The sequence below is a fragment of the Dromiciops gliroides genome, chromosome 3, assembly GCF_019393635.1.
Source record: "Dromiciops gliroides isolate mDroGli1 chromosome 3, mDroGli1.pri, whole genome shotgun sequence".
Lineage (NCBI taxonomy): Eukaryota > Metazoa > Chordata > Mammalia > Microbiotheria > Microbiotheriidae > Dromiciops > Dromiciops gliroides.
The window spans coordinates 426,202,958-426,223,083 of record NC_057863.1 but is presented as its reverse complement, the minus strand read 5'-3'; the positions used below and the strand labels follow the sequence as shown (position 1 = coordinate 426,223,083).

At 34.5% G+C, this 20,126-nt stretch overlaps 1 protein-coding gene across 3 annotated transcripts in view; it reads left to right on the top strand.

Moving 5' to 3' along the window:
• The first annotated feature begins 5,891 nt into the window (after positions 1 to 5,891).
• ZNF804A (zinc finger protein 804A) overlaps positions 5,892 to 20,126 on the top strand; it is a 420,892-nt gene continuing 406,657 nt past the window's right edge. The window contains exon 1 of one of the 3 annotated variants that reach the window (XM_043990664.1): positions 5,892 to 6,757. In XM_043990664.1, the coding sequence (XP_043846599.1) occupies positions 6,647 to 6,757 (111 nt within the window). In that variant the 5' untranslated portion in view covers positions 5,892 to 6,646. The remainder of the gene's footprint in view (positions 6,758 to 20,126) is intronic. The other 2 variants (XM_043990662.1, XM_043990663.1) reach the window with 2 other exon arrangements.

Below are 20,126 nucleotides of genomic sequence, written 5' to 3'. Positions count from 1 at the left end.
TCCTAGCAAAATAATTTAAAAAGTGAGGGTATCTTATTTCATGCAGTTGAAAGCAGGCAGAAAGAACAGCAGGTGTTTCAAAATTGATAATAATAAAGCTAAGGTCTGAACAAATTATTCTCATGGTAAAGAAGCTCCCTTGACTCCCTATTGCCTCCAGGACTGAATCAAAATCCTCCATTTGACATTAAAAGCCTTTCACTATCTCTTTAAGTTTATTGCACTTTAATTTTCTTCCACACACTCTGCCTCCTAGTCAAACATTTTTACTTGTTGTTCCTATAGGTAACCCCTGTCCCCAAACCCATTAGTACACATACCCAATATTCCAATTTCTGTCTACTCTTTTGCATAGTATATCTGCTTTAAATGGGTTGCATTCCCTTCTCACCTCCCCCTTTTAGAATCTCTGTATTCCTTTAAGCCTCATCTTAAACAAAACATTCTACATGAGCTTATCCTTATCCCCTTCACTTGTTAGTGTCCTCCTTCCCTGCCATCATTTTTTATGTATTTTATATTATCTTTCTGTGTACATGTTTTCTCCATTAATAGAAAACAAGGTCTTTGAGGGCAGGTAATTATTCATAATTATTTTAGTATCCCCAGCACATGAGCAGCTAGGTGGCAAAGTAGAGAGAAAGGCAGGCCTGGAGTAAGGGAGACCTGAGTTCAAATATGGCCTCAGATACTTACTAGCTGTGTGACACTGGCTAAGTCACTTAACCCTTTTAACTTCCATTTCCTCATCTATAAAATAAGCCAGAGAAGTAAATGGAAAACTCCTCTAGCAACTTTGCCAAGAAAACCCCAAATGGGTTCATGAATTGTCAGAAACCACTGACCAACAACAATGCAGCTCTTAGTACTTTACCTGGCACATTGTAGGCACTTATTAAATGTTTTTAGAAAGACAATGAGGGGGCAGCTAGATGGCACAGTGGATAAAGCACCAGCTCTGGTTCAGTAGGACCTGAGTTCAAATCCATCCTCAGACACTGGACACTTACTAGCTGTGTGACCCTGGACAAGTCACATAACGCTCATTGCCCTGCAAAAAAAAAAAAAACCCAGAAACCAAAAAACCCAAATTAAAAAAAAAAGATAATGAATAATTTGAGATACATAGAAACTTGGAACAATTGCTATTAAATCTTACATTAAAGTGCTGACTTTATTTTAACAAGAAGGTTATGTAATGTAGCCATTTTTATTCCTGTTTGCCATTTAAAATGATATTTTTACTTTAAAAATTAGTTTTGAGTGGATAAAGCATAGGCCCTGGATTCGGGAGTACCTGAGTCCAAATCCAGCCTCAGACACTTGATACTTACTAGCTGCGTGACCCTGGGCAAGTCACTTAACCCCCATTGCTCCTCAAAAAATGAAAAACAAAGAAACAAAAATTAGTTACCTTCTAATATATTGATATCATTAGTATAAGTTCTAAAATTTAACTTTGGATTTTACTTCAATTGCATTATCATTACACACCCAAGAATGTCTGGGAGAGTATGTATTCTCAAATGAAATCACTGTGTAATTATATACACACACACATACATATATGTATGTATATATGACATAGGACTACATATATGTATACATACACAAATATGTGCATTATATAATATATATTATAAATAAGTATTTCTATATAAATGACACAAATCTATCATTCAAGGTCCTCCTTCTCAATTTGATTCCAAACAATATTTCCAAGCCTTATCAGACATGATCACTTAAACAGACTATCACCTATACTCAACATTTTCTCCACACCAACAACTCTGGATGTTGAGAATGTACTCTTTCCCCCCACCCCAAATTCCAGCACTATGCTTCTTCTATACCAACTAAAGTGAACTCTACCCTTTATATTCCTTATTTATCTTTGTCTAAAAATTGACCTTTCCTTCACCCTTTATATATTCTACATACTAATACAGCTATTTATGCCTTATCACACTCATTAGACTTCAAAATTCTTAAGGGAAGGCTTTACCTTGTTTTTATTTTTTGTATCCCTAGAATTAGGAAGAGGTTTGTTGAGTGAATGAATACTCAGGGGACAAAAAGCACCTTTCTTCCAAGATATAAAATCCTTTAAAAGTTCAATTTAAATGCCCTCAGAGAAGGGAAAGTATAATCTTTAAATGATAGGCTGAGGAAAATCTAAAGCATAGTTGTGGAAAATTAATTACAACATCATGTTATTATTAATGCTATACAATTAGCTTATTTTCTCTTTTTAAAAATATAATTGAGAAAAATATTCTAGCTGGACAGTTGATAATTGAACATATATATTCCATAATTATCTAGTAAATAAAAAAACGTGAAATGTGCTACTGTGATCCACCATGGTTCCTCAAAGTTCAATTCTATTTCTATACTTTTCTATAATCCCAAATCACTGAAAGGGAAAGGAAAAAAAAAACTATAATGAGTCAATGATATTTGCATTTTTGACAGATATTCCATGGCATTATACTCCTTATAGATGATTCAATGCAATTATATATTTGCATAATTAACCAACTTTTTTGTTATAAAGGGACAGACTTCCCTCTGGGTGAATAAGGGTATGATTTTTCTCCTTTTAGCTTTTTATCCCCCTTGAAAACATCTCTACAAGTTCAAAAATATGATTTTCACATATACCCCATATTTCAAACCCATGGTAGTAAGTCATTGCCAGTATCCAGGGCAGGAGCAGATCCCTAATAATATCCCTTTCACTCCACAGAATATCCCATCCTCCTGATGAACAGATCTGATTTTACTAGAAAATTCTGATAAGTGGGAAGACAGCACAGCCTATCACTGATAGTAACAGGTATATAAGAAGCTGGTGTTAGGGATTAGAGGTATATCTAGTCCATTAAGAAAAGGAAAAAAAAAACTAAGCAAAAATATCCTCTGTAGACTTATTCCCATTCCTATTTCTATTTTTTTTTTTTTTTTAGTGAGGCAATTGGGGTTAAGTGACTTGCCCAGAGTCACACAGCTAGTAAGTGTTAAGTGTCTGAGGCTGGATTTGAACTCAGGTACTCCTGACTCCAGGGCCGGTGCTCTATCCACTGCGCCACCTAGCTGCCCCCCCATTCCTATTTCTAAACTGATAATCTTCAATATTGTCATTCATGCATAAACATCCAGGGTCTGTATACACATACACATATACATACACACCCACACACACCCACCCACACACACACACACACCTATATATAACTACACTCAGTATTTAATAATTTCCAGGCAACTTTTCTGCACTGGAAGTAACCTGTGAAGCTATTTATCCTTCCACCATTGTACACGTCATTCTGCTTTACTTATGTAATAAAAGAGACAGGTCTTTTCTATTTTTTTTTTGTTTTTACTCATTACATCATTACTGTAACTGTAGGAAATTGAATGAACTTGCTACCATTTAGAATAAAAATTTGATAAAGAAAAGAGCATATTCTGACATTCAAAAATCACCCATCATATACACATAGGTGTATGAACACACACAGGTTATCTACTGTAAAAAAAAAGATAATAATGGCCAAGATAAAAAAAAATTGTGATAGCAAAATGACACCTGTCAGAAATTGCTAAAGGGGGTTTTACTATAGTGCTTTATAATGGAAGCATAAAAAATAGTTTGGATGGACAGGTTTTGGCACTAGAAGCAAATTCTGACAGTGAGGCATTACATGATAGATGATATTTGGTTCTCTAAGCTAATTCATTTACTGTTGGCACTTCCTCTTTTCCAGCAATGGACCTTATAGAGCTGCACATTCCAACTCAGAGAACAGAACAATCCAGGAGAAGATTGAAAGAAGCATTACAAATGAGTCTGCAAGCCACAGGGTATCATGGGAATTGTGTAGATTCAATATTTTGTATTTAGTTCCCTTCTTTAGTATCTATATTTCCTAGGCCCAGGGTCTTATAAAGAAGGTTCCTTTTCATTTAAGAGCTAGTCTTCAAAGTACTCACAACATGGAAAAGGAAGCCACATTTTGTAGAAGACATTACTTGTTCACAAAGCAATGGCATCCAAGGCTATTTGTGTCTGGATTAAAAATTAGAATAGTAGATGTCAAAATATCAAGCAGAGTTTAAATGCTTATATTTAACTTAGCAGAAGTGAATCCTATTCAAAAAAATATCAAATCATTCTAACAATTCTAACAAAACACCTATTTCATAGCTCATAGAAGTTTTGTAAACACAGGCTTTTTTAAAAGACTTACAGACTCCCCCAAGTGGATAGCTGTGAACTACAAGAAAAGTCTCTTTAAAGTAAATGACATTTAATAATGAACTTTGATCAATAGATATCAACTTTTTATTTGTCTGTGTAAAAAACATGAAAATCGATAATTTCTATTTCGATGCATTTCTTTTGTGTTACCTATGCTTTCTACAAATGCATTCAGGGAGTTCTTTACTCCCCCAGTTTCAGAGAACTCATTTCTCAAATCCGGTTAACCATCCACTTTTCTCCCAAAAGCTAGTAGTGAAATCAGGTTGGGGAATTTATTTAAAGGGTCTACTCATGGTTGTAGGACAAGTCCATAATGAACTTCATTTTTAGGAGAAAATAGTAAACTATTGCAAAAATGTGATGGAATTTAGAAAAATCAGAGTGGGGGAGGGGATAATATAGTCTGTTTCCGATTGCATTTTGCTCTGTGTTGCATTTACCGGGCAGTCTGAATTCTGTTTTAACCAATTAAGTCATCCTGAGCAAGAAAAAAAAAAAAGCCCTCAGTAAATCCATTGAACTCACCATCTTCAGGCTTTCTACTGCCTGTTATCGATCTCTTTAAGTGCCTACTAATGAGCCATGTAGATACCTGATGGGATGCTCTTACTAAACCACTTCAAAAGAACTAAACTTACACAAAGACGGAATAAACTGGGGTTGTGAGAACCGAAGGAAAGGCACAAGCTAGGGATGACAAGTTCTACTTCTCAAGAAAAGTCTGATTGCCTGAAGGTAACACAGCGAAGCCTTATCCTTTACCTATCAAGCCCCTCAATATATTTCCAAAGATCTTGTATCCTAGTCCTATCTAGGTTGAATGCCATAGTTCAATACTACTTCCTGCAGCAGGTTAACAAGGAAAGAGAAATGGAAAGGATTCAGTAGCAGCTGCTACTACTTACTACCCAGGCTTACTGCGATTGCAGAGAACTGGACATCGGAGTAAGGTATTTAGGGAAGTGGACTAAGGGAATGATGGAATAAAGAAACCATAAGCCAGGTGCTATACACCTTCTGATTCCCACATAACACCTTCTCTCCCAATCACAAGCCCCACTTCCCTTAAATATCATACAAGATAAACTCAGGAAAGAAAAAAAAAATAAAAAGACCACTTTCTTACTATTTCTCTACTTCTGGAGCTAAAGTAGCTTTCTTTTTCTCCCTCCCCAATCCAATGAATAAATGAATAAATAACCATTAAGCAAGACCAATGGGCAGCTACAGTTTTGTGAGAAAAGCAGCTGCTGTCACATGTTAGGTTTTGATGATTGCTGGGGTGGGAAGAGGGAAGGGAGGGTATGCTGAAATCGCAAACCTTTGGATTTTAGGTGGAGGGAGGTGTTTTATTTCTTTTATCTTTAAAATAACCCCCGAAAAAGGCGGGGGGACTTCATCCCTTCTTTTCACCATCCTCTTCTGCGTTTCCCCCTTTCTTCCCAGTTCGGCTTTTTCTCCTTCCTTCGACCCTTAAACTCCAGCTTGCTAGCCTGTCCCTTTTTCCTGTCCGTTGTCCTGTTCCGAGTGCAAGCTGCTCTTGTGTATCTCAAACAGGCTGCAGCGGTTGTTGTGGGTAGGTCGCTGCCACGGCTTCTGGACGCTGTTCTCCCCCCACCCCCCCTTCCCGGTCTTCACTTGAATGTGGCAGGCAGGCTGGCAGGGCTGAGCCAGCAGTGTGTACTGAGGGGGAGGAGGGAGGAGAGCGAGAGAGCTGGGGGTGGTGGTGAAGGCAGCGTGTGACAGATGTACTCCTCTGACAGCTCTCGGTATCAGCCCAGTGGCTTCCTGCCATTGGCTCAGTGCAATGGACCGGCAACGCCGCACACTATAATAACACTAATGCCTGCGAGAGGCAGCAACTCAGATTCCTTCCGCAAAGCCGAGGAGATGCTGCTGCTGCTGCTGCTGCTCTCGCTGCCACAGCTCAGGCTGCTTTTCTCCCTACCGCCTGTGCTGCACTGAGACACAAGCTGAGGCTGGTCCACGCGTCTGCCTTCCTCAGCAACCCTTGTGCGCCCCTCACCCCAAGCCTCTCCTTCCAGTCTGGGATTCCCCTCCCTCCTCCTTTTCCAGTCAATCCTCAAAGAGGCACCAAAAAGGAAAAGAAAAAAGAAAAAGAAAAAGAAAAAAAAAAGGAGGGGGAGGGGGGCAGTTAACCTCCCTCAGCAGAGCTGAGGAAAGAGGAGTTGTGTCAGTTTCAGCCCTTCCTTCCCAGGAGCAGGGATTGTGTGTATGTGTGTGTGTGTCCAGTGTGATTTGACTTCACTTGGTTCCCACTGCCACCTTCATCCAGTCCCGCGTGTGTGAGCTGCTGCTGCGGGCGCGGAGGTGCATGGAAGCAGCGGCTGCGGTGGTGGAGGAGGCGGCGGCTGCCCCATGGAGTGTTACTACATTGTCATCAGCTCCACGCATCTCAGCAATGGGCACTTTCGCAACATCAAGGGAGTTTTCCGAGGTCCCCTCAGCAAGAACGGGAACAAAACTCTGGTAATTGCCTCTGTTTTCTACTCGCCTCAGAAATCTTCTGCCTAGGGCATTGTAAAGGGTTGGGGGGGGGGGAGAACATAATGGGGAGGCTGTAAGATTACGAGCTTCTGCTAAGGTCTGCTTGTGTGTGAGGTCTGCTTTTTTTTGTGGGGGGAGGGCAGCAGAGAGCTCAAAAGACACATTCTGAAGAAAGGGGGAGGCTGTGTGTGTGTGTGTGTGTGTGTGTGCTCTACAATCCGCGTCTTTGATGGTGACTTTTTTCCACTTAAAGCGTTGAAGTACCTCTCCATTACTCTCTGGCCCTGGGAATTATTTAGAATTTCTCTGATGAATCTAAGTAAATTGTATAGTCCGGACCTTAAGTGTAAAGCGGAAGGAATAAAAAAAGAGACTTGGTGATGGTTGGAGGTGCTATGAGAAACCAAGATTTCAGAATGTCATTCAGTATTGAGAGATGAAGGTGAATAAGGGTGTGGGTGCCATCGATGAAGGTGGTAAGCTGAGGAGACGGGATGCTGAGTGAGTCTCTGAAGTACTTTTATGCAGGATTGGTATAGTAATGTCACCCAAAGTTCTCTAAGTGAGGTATTGTACAACCTCTCTGCCTTCCCACTCCCCACTCTATCGTTGCATAAAGTAAAATCAGAGCCAACTACAGTAAACTCTCAATTAACCATCTTTATAGGGTTGGAAGTAAGTGTTAAGGCAAAGCATTGTCTATATCATATTTAGAGCTAATAGAAAACATGTTAGACAAGCAAATAACCTAGGCAATCACTGGTAGGTTCTTCTCTCCCTGCTCTCACCTCTTAGAGTCCTGGTAGAAACAGCACTCAGGATTGGGTGGAATGATGTGTTAACCTTAGTGCTGGGAAGTGGGGGTGAGGGACAGCAATGCTTTTGACTGGTGATCAAAACATTGCTTGGCAACTGAAAACTCCCAGTAGAAATGATTGGAAATGCATTGAAGTTTCACTTTTTTTGAGGGGTGAGAGATGGATGGATGGGAGGGAGCCCATACAGGTCCATAAGCAAAAAGGTGGAAGCTGGCTAAAAAGAGGGTGGAGGTAGGGGGCAAAAGAAATCTTAAAAAATGAAAAGCTGAGGTTGGATATCAGGAAATAAATATTGATAATTCCTGAGTTCACTAGCAATTCTATTTCTCTGTGGGACTATTCACACAGATAGTTGGGGTAGGAAGTGAAAGACACGGATGGCATTTTGTAATATGTAGACATACACATATATTTACACAGAAAGTATTAATAATAATCATACATACATACCTGTTACCTTTTGTGTAAGGAGTTCCTGATGAGGAAACTCTAACAAAGAATGTCAAACAGTTTTGCAATTTAAAGTCTTCAATTAGAAGTCTTGCAGAATTTGCCTTAAGCATTGAGAAGACTTGTCTAGGATCAATAAACCAGTGTATGTCAGAGGTAGTCTTTGGATCCAGTTTGTCCATCCCCAACTTCATGCTGCCTCTAAATGTTGTGAAATGTCCCTATATTATTTTTCTATTCATTTCTGGAACTTAATCTATATTTGCCAATGAAAGGAACTTGAACTCTATTTCATCAGGTTATGTAAGAATTTCTTTTGGGGGATACAAGTGAATTTGGGTAAATTATAAGGATTTGAGTTTATTTTCTATTCAGGTTATATAGCATTTGAACCTAATATTAACTGTTTTCCAATTCAAATAATACATATATACGTCAATAATAATGTCCTGATTGAAAAGGGAAAAGTGAACTCTCTTTATCCCCCTCTTTCAGCCATGCAATGAAGAAAGATACTATTGAGATAAGGCTATTTTCAGTGTTTCAGTTCTACTGACTCTTTTTGGGAATTCAGACACCTGGCATTTTTATTTCTTAAAAGCATAATCATCTTATTTCTTATAATCATTAGTGATTTGCCTTTTAAGCAAAGGCATGCTGTTGTTGGGGATTGCTAGATTTGCTGACTTCAGAGTTCCATCTCATTAATTCCTAGTGTGCTGTTATTTAGGAGCATATGACAAATGAGAGAACTATATAAAATATCATACACTTATAATTTTGCAATATACTTATAGCTTTTAGTTTAACATACCAATTCTTCAGGTCATCTTTCACTTTCTAACACATCGACTGGCTTATGCTGACATTTTTTGATTATGCATTTATGAAGGTTTTAAAGCAATAGCTGGTTCAATGAGACATTTGTAAAGCACTTAGCACAGTTCTTGACACATAGTAGGCACTATATTAATGTATATCCCCTTCCCATATATCTATAATATACATAATAAAAGACTTGAAATGTCATCCTCATCTTTAAAATGGGGGTAATTAAGAGATAACTATACTATGATATACTAGATTTAACAAGTTACTCCAAATGTAGGGGACTGATATATCTACTAGTAAAAATGTATGGCAGGGGTGAGGAATAATTGCTGTCATGTCTCTAGAAGGAGAAAAACATTTTAAATTTCTTTTAATGTTAATAAAATAGCATTATGGGAACCATAGACCTACTCATGCTTCAACTTTTATTTCTCAAGTTAGACTTTCTGGAATGGCCCAAGTTTTATACTCTACCACAAAAAGTTAGAAAGAATTGAAAACATGGAGATTATAGTAAGTGATCTTTTATCATTTTATATCCCCCAAGTTAACCATTATATAGGTAAACCTGTATTTTAATTTAGATAGTTATACATGCATAGAGCCGAAATAGTATAAATGTAATTGAATTTCTTCAAAGAAATCATGGATGTATTAATATGTGTATATGACCCACTAGATGAGAAAGTGATTGGTTTTAACTTTATTAGAAATAGCTGGAATGCCATGATCACTTACAAAATTTAATGACTTCATAAATGTATTTTTTAAATTCTAGGAATTTGGCTCCATTAATGTACAATCCAATGATCCTCTTCTTTGAAATGTAAACATTCAAAAGGTTTATATACAAATAAAACACACTAAAATACATATTAATATAATTTTCTTGGTCAATAAAATAGACTCTGAGCTTTGCAAATAATATCTTTTTATGGTTATTTCTCTAGTAAAATATAATGTATATTTTGTCCCTTTAAAAAATATTGCCATCTATGGTGTTTATGGTGTTTAAAGTTTGTTTACATCATTGAAGGCAGTATTATTTCAAGAGAGTATCACTGAAAACACTTGCCAAAAAAAGTGTTTAAAAATTTCCAGCTTGTCCTAATCATTTTTAAAAAGAAAATGTATATATGCTTTAACAGTCTTAAACAATTTTCACTGATTGATTTAAAAATCTTTAAAAAAGCATTTTAGGAAAAGCATTATATTTTGAATTTTATATCTCTATATCCCCTGTATTATTTTCAGAATTATAATGAAAAAGCTACAGTGTAAAAAGAAACCAGATTTTATTACATTCTGCAACTTATTTTGTAAATATGTCTAGAATGTGAGTTTTATTCACAGCTCCAAATATCTTTAAAATATAGGATACAGCCACATCCAGAGAGAGAACTGGTGACCTCTGAGTACAAAATGAAATATGATTTTCTTACTTCCTTATGTTTTCTTGGTTTTTTGAAATATAGATAATATAGAAATATATTTTTTATGACTTCATATGTATACTTGATATGTTGCTTGCCTCTTTGTAGTTTTGGGATAGTGTGGGAAGAAGCAGGGAGGAAGGAAGGGCCAACATTTGGAACTTAAAATTTTTAAAGAAAAGATTGCTAAAATAAATAATAGATTGTGTATATCTTCTATAATTAAAATGGAGGTTATAAGTCATAGCTTAAATCATGTAACACAAATGACAGATACTAACTGTTCAGTAGGACTAAAAAGTTATTCACTCGTAAAAGTTTAAAAAAGCAAAGTCTTCCTTTTTCTAACTTTCTAGAAGCAAACTATATGTCAGTGAAGCTGATAAAATGTCAATAGATTTCCATTGATAGACTTTGTGACAAGCTGTGCAAACGATTAAATATGGCCTTTAATTTTTAGTGAATTAAAATGCATTTTTGCAAAAACAACCCCCATAGATTTTAGTGAAATATAGTTGTCTTCTTTCCCTCTCCTCTGCCTTTTCCCTTATACATAATAATGAGCAAGATGAAATTCACTACAATGGATATACTATGTCAGATTAAAATAGCTTCTTTCTTAATAGGAAAGTTCAGTTGTTTTCCTATGTTTGTGTAATTGCTCATTAACATGTGATGTATTTGTCATCAAAATTTCCGTTTTCTCCACAAGGAAAAAAAATGTTGATGTACTTAACACAAAAACATTTTTAGAAAAGAATCTACATAAATTTGTCTTTGACAAATCATGTTGAATTCATCTATAATGCTTTTGTTAGTAATTCCAGATCTTCACGTAGTTGATAACATTCTATGTATTTTAGAGACTGTTAAAGCACAAAGTCAGAGAACTGTTTGAAATCATACAAATGGGGGCAGCTAGGTGGTGCAGTGGATAAAGCATCGGCCCTGGATTCAGGGGTTCAAATCTGGCCTCAGACACTTGACACTTACTAGCTGTGTGACCCTGAGCAAGTCACTTAACCTCCATAGCCCTGCAAAAAAAAAAAAAAGAAAAAGAAAAAAAGAAAAAAGAAAGAAATCATACAAATGAGTCAGTGGCAAATTTCAAATGACTCACCTCCAAACACATTTCCTCTAGGGTCCACTGTAGAATTAGAAAAACAAAAAGCTTTGGTTATGATACTTTCCACTCTAAGAAAAGATACCCACTCACAAATTTTGTTGGGTACAGAAATGTTCTTCCTCTTTTTGGTTATAGGATTCTGGTAGCATGTCTGTCCTAAGGTGGAATAAAGCAAATGCAATAGATAATTGAATCTCATCATGCAGATTCCATATATCATTAAATCAGTTTAACATCTACTACCTTCTTTTTCTAGCAATGTAGAATGTACCAGAATTAGCAATAAAATATGCATTTAAGTGAATTCATCTATTTATTGATTCAATCATTAGAGAGATTGTTATATATAATCCATAGTTCAACATATGCCTATCTTCATAATTAAGTTATACTAAAGGAAGATCATAGATATTATTTACTTGGAAAACTCTGTCCATTCAAAATGCTTAGTTGTGAGGTTAAAACTATTTCCTGATTTTTTCCTTCTTAGTGCTATCTCTAACTCTTCATTATGGTTTGTTTCCCTTAGATCTAAAACAACCTGCATTTAAAATTGTTTTTGAAATATGTATGTAAACTTTTGTTTTCAAGGAGTTCAGAATTTGACATGTTTGATTATTATTTATTTCCTATTACTTCTCTAGTATGTTTTCCAAATTTTAGGTAGATTGATTTATCTTCCATAGTAAGTGATGTAAGTATTGTATTTAAGCCATTTATTAAAAAAAGAAGACAGTGGCTGGTAAACACAAATAAATGTCTATTATTGATAAATAAGGTGTCCTAGAGGAGAAGAGCTTTTTCTGATAATTTTTTTCAAAGCTTCAATATTGGTACTATCATAACCACTTAGTAAACAGTAGATGGTCTCAATGATTTGTTATAGTTTTAAAAAAAATTCCATTTAGTAATGAGTTTCTCCATGTGCTATCAGAAGTAGGACCTGGAAATAAATAAATAAATAAATAAATAAATAAAATACTATCTATTATAATGCCTGTCCCTGTAGCTTTTTCAGTTTAGTGGGACCTGAGAGAGATTGCTTACTCAATTAACACAATCTTTGTGAAATCAGAATGGCCAGAACACTGTGAGAAGCACTGGGAATGGAATTTACTGAAGATTTTTGTTCATGTTTTTCCAAAGTTGGAAATACATTCAATAAATGCATGTGATAAATAGACTTTATCTAGTCAAATTCATAATATTGCAAAATCATTTTTAAAGCAGATAATTGCTCATTACTCAGAGATCTATGTATTATACATTCTTTCTGCTTTTTTTCCTTTTTTAATTTGGAAAAAAATTGACAGCATGGACAAACTGTCTAGACAGATTAATAGGCTAAGAGAAGTTACTGATAAGTTGATATGTTGAGTACTTCAAGACATGCCCATCAAGGATGCAAATGCTATTTTAAAGGAAACTTAATTAAGTACTACTTATAATTTCCCCCATCCCCTCAGTGGAATAACCTGCCTTTGAATGTGATATTTTATATAGTTTATATACAAGAAAGAACTTTGCAGTAATGTACCAATATAGTTCATAGTTTAATGCTTCCAACAGTGGAGGTGTTCCTATACATGGGGTTTAAGAAAGATTTATTTGGGATCAGAGGTGAAATCTAAAAAAGTATCACCACAGGTGGGTAGGTAGGAAGGGGTTGTGATCTTTTTTCAATGGAGTTCAGATGATTCCAGGGTGCCTATATGGTTTTAGATATTACTGATGATCATTTTTATTTGTTGATTAACATCATAGAGCTGAAATTGACCTTGAAGATAATTGAGTCTGACCCTCTCATTCTATCAGCGAGGAAAGAAAAAAAAAAAGATTTTTCTAAGGTCTCAATGTTAGTGGCTAAGACTAGAGTTCTAAAATAGGTCTTGTGACTCCTTTTATGGAACTTTAAACATGGTGTTTCATGTACTTTTTACAGTGTTTTGTTGTAGGCTACAAGCCAGGATGATTTTGTTTTCTCTTGGCTTCACAGGCATTATAATATACCTACAGTATCTATTTATACTTTATTGCTCAACTCTCTAAGCTTTCTTCCAAGATAAATTGTGATATTCTCTTAGAAAGACAATAGTGTGAGTCTCAGAATGAAATACTACTGCATTTTGGAAATGCCATCTGTCACTCAGGCTGTTTGTTTTGTTTGGTCTTTTTCTTTATTATTCAGAGTATTTTTCTTCAAAATTATTTTAGGTAAATATGTTATAGTTCAAATGAAAGCATATTTGGAGAAATATGTTATTTAAAGTAGTTTAAGCAAAGAAAATAATTTTCATGCAGAATGATGATGATTCATTTAATTTCCTCAATAATCTGCTTTCATGTGGGTGATACTATTGGAAACAGGTAATTGAGTAATACCAGCTATAAACCCAAAAAAACCTAAAAAAGGGGGTAATAAATAATTGTCTGTGCCTATCTTACTCCTGTGCTCAATATATATTAGTGGAAATGCTGATGGTATTAGACATTGCTAATAAAGAAAAACAGAACTTTATAGGCTCTTCAGATCTGTGCCCATTTCCCCTTTTTAACCTATAAACAGGGATTCTCTATTCCTTGCTATTCCAAATATTGCTTTCCCTCTGGCATTCCTTTATTCCTTTTCCATAGAGTCTATATCATCATGAGTTGTTCCACTATTTAGGTTTCATTAATTTTATTTTTTAATGGTACCTTTCATTTGTTAATATGCTATACTATAAAACAATGTCATAAACATTTAAAACTAAATCATACTTGTCAAAATAAATGAACAAAGTCCATTCTGTGATGTAGATGCAGTGCCCTTCTTCAAAATGGTCTTGGCATCATTAGTGGAAACTTGTGTTCTCCAGATGTAATGACTTTGCATCTACAGTTTGTACATATCATTTTATTTAAAATTTGTAGGGTAAACTTGTTATTGTAGTTAGTGAAATGGAATCAATTATCCTGACAGGTATTATCATTTGCTTTACAACATGCTAACTAGCTTTGTACAAAAAAAATGCAGGAACAATTGACTCTCATTGGAAAAGGTTATGTTGATAACTTTAAACTTGATTTTCCCTGAAAATAAACTGTCAGAAATTTTGGTTTTCTATAAAATGTTTCCCTAATATAGGTTAGAAAGATATGTTTCGATCCTTTACTGGATAATATTTGATGTAGTTTTGAAAACTCAAAAAACTGTTAAAACCATGTAAAAATATAATTATGTTCATTTCAGCTCTTCTACTTAATTGCAGAGGCATTTATTACAATCACAGAAAAATAGGCAGTCCTTTAAGAGAAAGAATCCTTTAAAAGTGAAAATAATAGTTATAGTCTAAAACTATTTTGTAGTTTATTTCAAAATACTAATTGTAATGTTTGAAAAGAATACATCAAACATGCATTTTAGTTATGTTGTAAAGTTTGATCAGTTTTTAAAAATAAGTGCCTTTGAAGGTGAATTATTTATGGAAAAGAAATAAACATTTAGGTACAGGGTGGGCTGAAAGGATCCTGTTGTGGGGTAATGCCATATATGTACACACATATGTATATATGTAATGCACATATGCATATGCCTATACATATGCACATGTGTATATATGTTTATATGTTTTTTGTATCTTCTTGATCCTGACCAAAATTGGAACTATGCTCTCTTGTGTAACAGGTTTTCAAAACTGTGAGGTTCTTATATTTCTTGAATTCTTCCTAAAACTTACTTTAAAACTTGCTTAACCTAAAAGTATTAAATATTTGTTTGACTATACATGAAGAACAAAATGCATACTATCCCATAAATATTAAAGTGTTACTGAAATATCAACTTAAAGGGGATGTATTCATACACTTGTCAAATAATTTTAAATTATTATTAAGTATATTTTTAGAAAGTAAAAAAAAATCCCCAAATTAACAAAACAAATAGATTAGAGATCCTTTTAATATGTGGTTTCCTAAGTCAATATGCAGAGATATTTCTTTTATTTTAATGGTCCCTGTTTCTTTTTGATTTTGAGACAATTGGAGAAGACAACACATAAGTAATTAGATTTGTATAATATACAGTACATACAAAATATATGCAAAGTCATCTTAAAAGAGAAGGCTTGAGTGCCTGGGAGGAATTTAAAAAGGCCTCCTGCAAAAGTTGGCATTTGAACTAAATCTCTTAAAGGAAGATAGGATTATAAAAGGAGAGGATGGGGAAGGGAAATGGAGATACCCAGAACAAAGACACAGAATCTTGTGTTGTTGGGATAGCAACAAATAAGTCAGAGTGCCTTGATCAAAGATTTCATGGTGCTATCAACATATAAGCCTATATTGATTATTTATGTCCCTAATATATAGAAAACTTCTAAAATGATAGGACAGACGACAAGAAGCCTTGATGAAATAGAAAGAAATCTGAAAATATCAGGAACACAGCGTTCTGACAAAGAGAGTATGCCTCATGGGGATGAGAATATAATGGGAGAAAACTCTTAGAAGATTGGTACAAGCAAGAGAACACTATGTACAGAGTGTGGAGAGGTGACAAACACATATTGAGCACTTTTATACCTATGGCACCGGATGTGTTCTTTCTGATGTTAGAACTTTTAAAAATGTAATTCTTTTAGGGTGAGGATCAAGGTAAACTTTGGAAATTTACTTCCTACATAAACTGAGCTAAAAGGCAATATCACTAGCAATTACTGTAGAATATACTACTCTAGCTTAATACTAAGCATCAGAAAACTTGGCTTATATATCAGGGTGAAATACCCTCTCCTTGAACCTCATTTAAGATAACATGGTTTATTTTCATATCACCATATAAAATTCTCTATCTGAAACTACCCACACATATGTTTCTGTGTCTATGTATATACATACATGTATATTCTGTACCTAACAATTATCAGTCCTTCTTCATTTACATTGTTGGTTACTTCAGTTTACTGAGATTCACTTTATAAATGCTTGAAGAATATGTAGCCCATATAATATAAAATACTAATATTTTTATATCTTTGATGACACATTGGAATTACTATCCTCTGGAGATCTCTCATAAAAAATTTTCCTTTGCCATATTAACTCCTTAGAATATTGCTCGAGTCAGAGACATCTGTCTCTCTTGACTTGCTACCCTAGTGTTTCTTCTAATTGTCTGTAATTAGTTAAATTGGATTAAAAACTTCCCATTAATAGAATTTCCTTTCAAAGTAATATTGAGAGTAATCTTGCTATACTGCTAAGAAACTTTCATCCTCACTAGAGGATAGAGGCCTCCAAACTCTCATAAAGACAAGGTTTTAGTGAATAAATACATAACTCATATACACTTATATTATTTGAAAAATATCAGCCTGGCATAGTAGATAGTGTACTGGCATAGAGTCAGAAAGTCCTGGGATTATGCCTCTGATACATACTGTTTGTGTTAATTGGGAGAAATCACATAACCTCTCAATGGGCAACTCTCCAGGACTATGAGTTGCAGAATAGTTGCTGACCTGCATGAGCTTCTTTACTGGGAGTTGCAGATAGTTATGAAATCACTGAATAGTCCTGCCACCTACTACCCTTCTCAAATATGTATGTAAATATATAATTATTGATTTAACTATAATGTCATTTGAATTTCATTGAGCAAGTAGCCAATATAGAAAGCAGAGGATAGATTCAATGTAGTTCATGTTTCAAAATATAAATCATGTGTATGCTCCACTCACTAAATATTCTTGGCAGTTTTCCATCTTTACTAGCAGTTTGCATGCTAATGCACTTCTGCTCCCAGAATAGACATGATTTGTGACAATGAACTTTGTAGATTGCCAGTCTTGGGTGCAAAATCCTCATAGTTGAAGTTCAAATTTGATTTCTCTAGATTTTACAAAAGATTTCTTTTAGTTTACTGGTTTTACATCTGTGAATTTCCTACTTCCTTTCATGCTAATGTAAGCCACGGTCAGCATTTTGAAATTTTATAAAATGAACTATTGAAATATATTAAATAGTTTGTACATACCTTCATTTTGTTATTTATTCAGTAAGAGATTAACATGAAATAAAATTATCACTGCATTCAGCATGCAAATCTATATCTATTTTTAATCCTATAATGATGTCAACAGGGCAATATCTTGCAGGATAAATGTTCCCTTGTATCCCAAATCAGTGTCCTAAACAATTGAAATTGTCTTTCATAGGAAAAGATATCCACATTGTATATAAAAACTATATAATATATAATATTCTTACTATTTCTAATCACTGTGAAATTAACTGTATAGCATAAAAGGTTCATTTTGATGGTTCAACACAGAATAGTTAATCTTGTGTTTAGTCTATTTACTGCTACCTAAAATAGCATGAAACTACATTATAAGTGCGATTTTATTAATACTATGTCACATTGCTTCAATTTAACAATCATTGAAAAATTTTGCCGAAGTAATGAAAGGCATTAAAAATGACATTTTAAAAATGTATCATTCTTTAATACTCTTGTACAATGTTTAGTACTGCTTCATAAAATTAAATTCTTCCCAAGTATTTTTAGATATTGATGATGTATTATGGTTATAATAGTTTTGTTGTTGATGTTTTAATCCCAAATATTTTCTAAATTATTCTGTTGAAATGCACTGGGTCCTAATTAAATATTTACATTACCACCACCAAACAGTCCCATTTTATAAACCTAATAATTTAGAAACAATGTCATCACATCAACTGTAGGAAATTTTCAGAAGCAAAAATTATATGATGATTCATTTTAACAATTATAGCAAACAGCACTTGTATCCATGAACTTAAAGCAAACCATTTTCACATACATTTTCTTATTGGATACTAACCACATTCATGTGAAGATGGTGGGGTGGGACATGACATTTTCATTTCCCCAGGAAGTAAAAGAGCTCCAAATAGAAGTTTAATTCAAATATTGGTCTACCTCAAATATTAAAGAAACTACTGGGATTATAAAAATCAAAAGCCAGTCATCCACTCCCTGGGAGAATTTCCAAAATGCCCCATAGGAGTTCTAGTTGTTTGAAACAAATCAACCTCAAAATTTTCTCTCAAGTGGCTCACTATGGAATTAAAAGAACTTAATCACTTCTTTAGAAGAGTAAGAGAGAGAACAAGCTTAGATTAAGTATCAAATTTTAAAAATCCTTAAATTTACACAACATTTTAATGGTTAAAAAGTACTTATTTATAAATCAAGGAAGCTTCAAAACACTTAATATCATTTTGGATATTATTATTATTATTATTATTATTATTATTATTATTATTATTACAAATACTAAAGAAATTGAGACTTAGAAGTTAACTAATTTGTTTATACTAGACACATCTACAAATGGAAGAATCAGGATAGAAGGAATTCAAATCCTATTGACCACATGCCCAGCAGTCTATCAACTATTTTAATTCAGCTCTCCCAGCCTGATAGTCAGATAACAATCAATTAACCATTTAATCAACCAATATTTATTACATACCCTCTGTGTACTAAGCATTGTGATAGACACTGGGGATACTCATATATAGAAGGAAGTGACCCATAAGCAACTAGGTGGCCCAGTGTACAGAATTATTGGCATGAAGTAAAGAAGAGCTGAGTTCAAATCCAGTCTCATAAATGTACTTGCTGTGTCATTCTGGGCAAGTAACTTATCCTCTGTTTGCCTCAGTTTCCTCAACTGTACAATGCGGATAATAACAGTATCCACTTTGCATGGTTATTGTGAGAAGCAAGTAAGATAAGTGTAAACAAGGTTTAGTACAGTGCCTGACACATAGGAGGTAGTTGCTATTATAAATGCTTATTCCCTTCCCTTTCCAAATTGAAAGAAACACATTCTAATGATGGAGACAAGTACATATAAAAATACATACAACAGGATGATATGATAATACATACAGATAAATACAAAGTAGTTAAATGCATGATGATTTGGGAGGGAGGGGTGGAAGGAATTGTGATAGTAGGAAGGATTTCAATGACAAGAAGGTGCTTAGGATTTGTTTTATAGGAAGAGAAAGATTTTGTGAGGCTCTCTCATAGAGGGATATGAAGAGGAAATGAGTTCCATGGATGACGACTGTCCAGTGCAAAAATGCATAAATGAAAGGGTTATCTGTAGGGAACAAAGGTTGTTATCTTTGTGGTTAGGTTGCTAAATGAAGGAGGAAGAGCACCCAATGAGGCTAAAAGTTGAGGATGGGACCAGGTTTTTAAGCACTTTAGAAAATAAAAAGAAGAGGTTTTTGTTTGTTTGTTTCTTTTGTTTTGTTGTGTTGTTTTCTTTTTTCTTTAGTGCTGCAGGCATCAGGGAGCTCCTGGAGTTGATTGACTAGGAATGACATAGATCTGTATGTAAGGAAATTCACTTCACAACATTTTGTGTAAAGGAATGAGTGAGGAGAGAGGAATGGGGAGAGACTGGAAACAAGAAAAATGGGAGACCAATTACACCAACATTCCATTCATTTCTTCATCCTAATGAGAGTCCTAAGTTGTCCAAAATTCTGGGCATTTCTGCAGATAAGCACTGCAACTTTAATAGTTTTCTTCTTCACTTAAAATTTCTTGATGAAATATACTATGTTTTCTTCTTCTTTGGATTATCTATATTACCAAACAGAATTATTGCTATATAATAGACGTGCAATCTATATTAATTAACTTT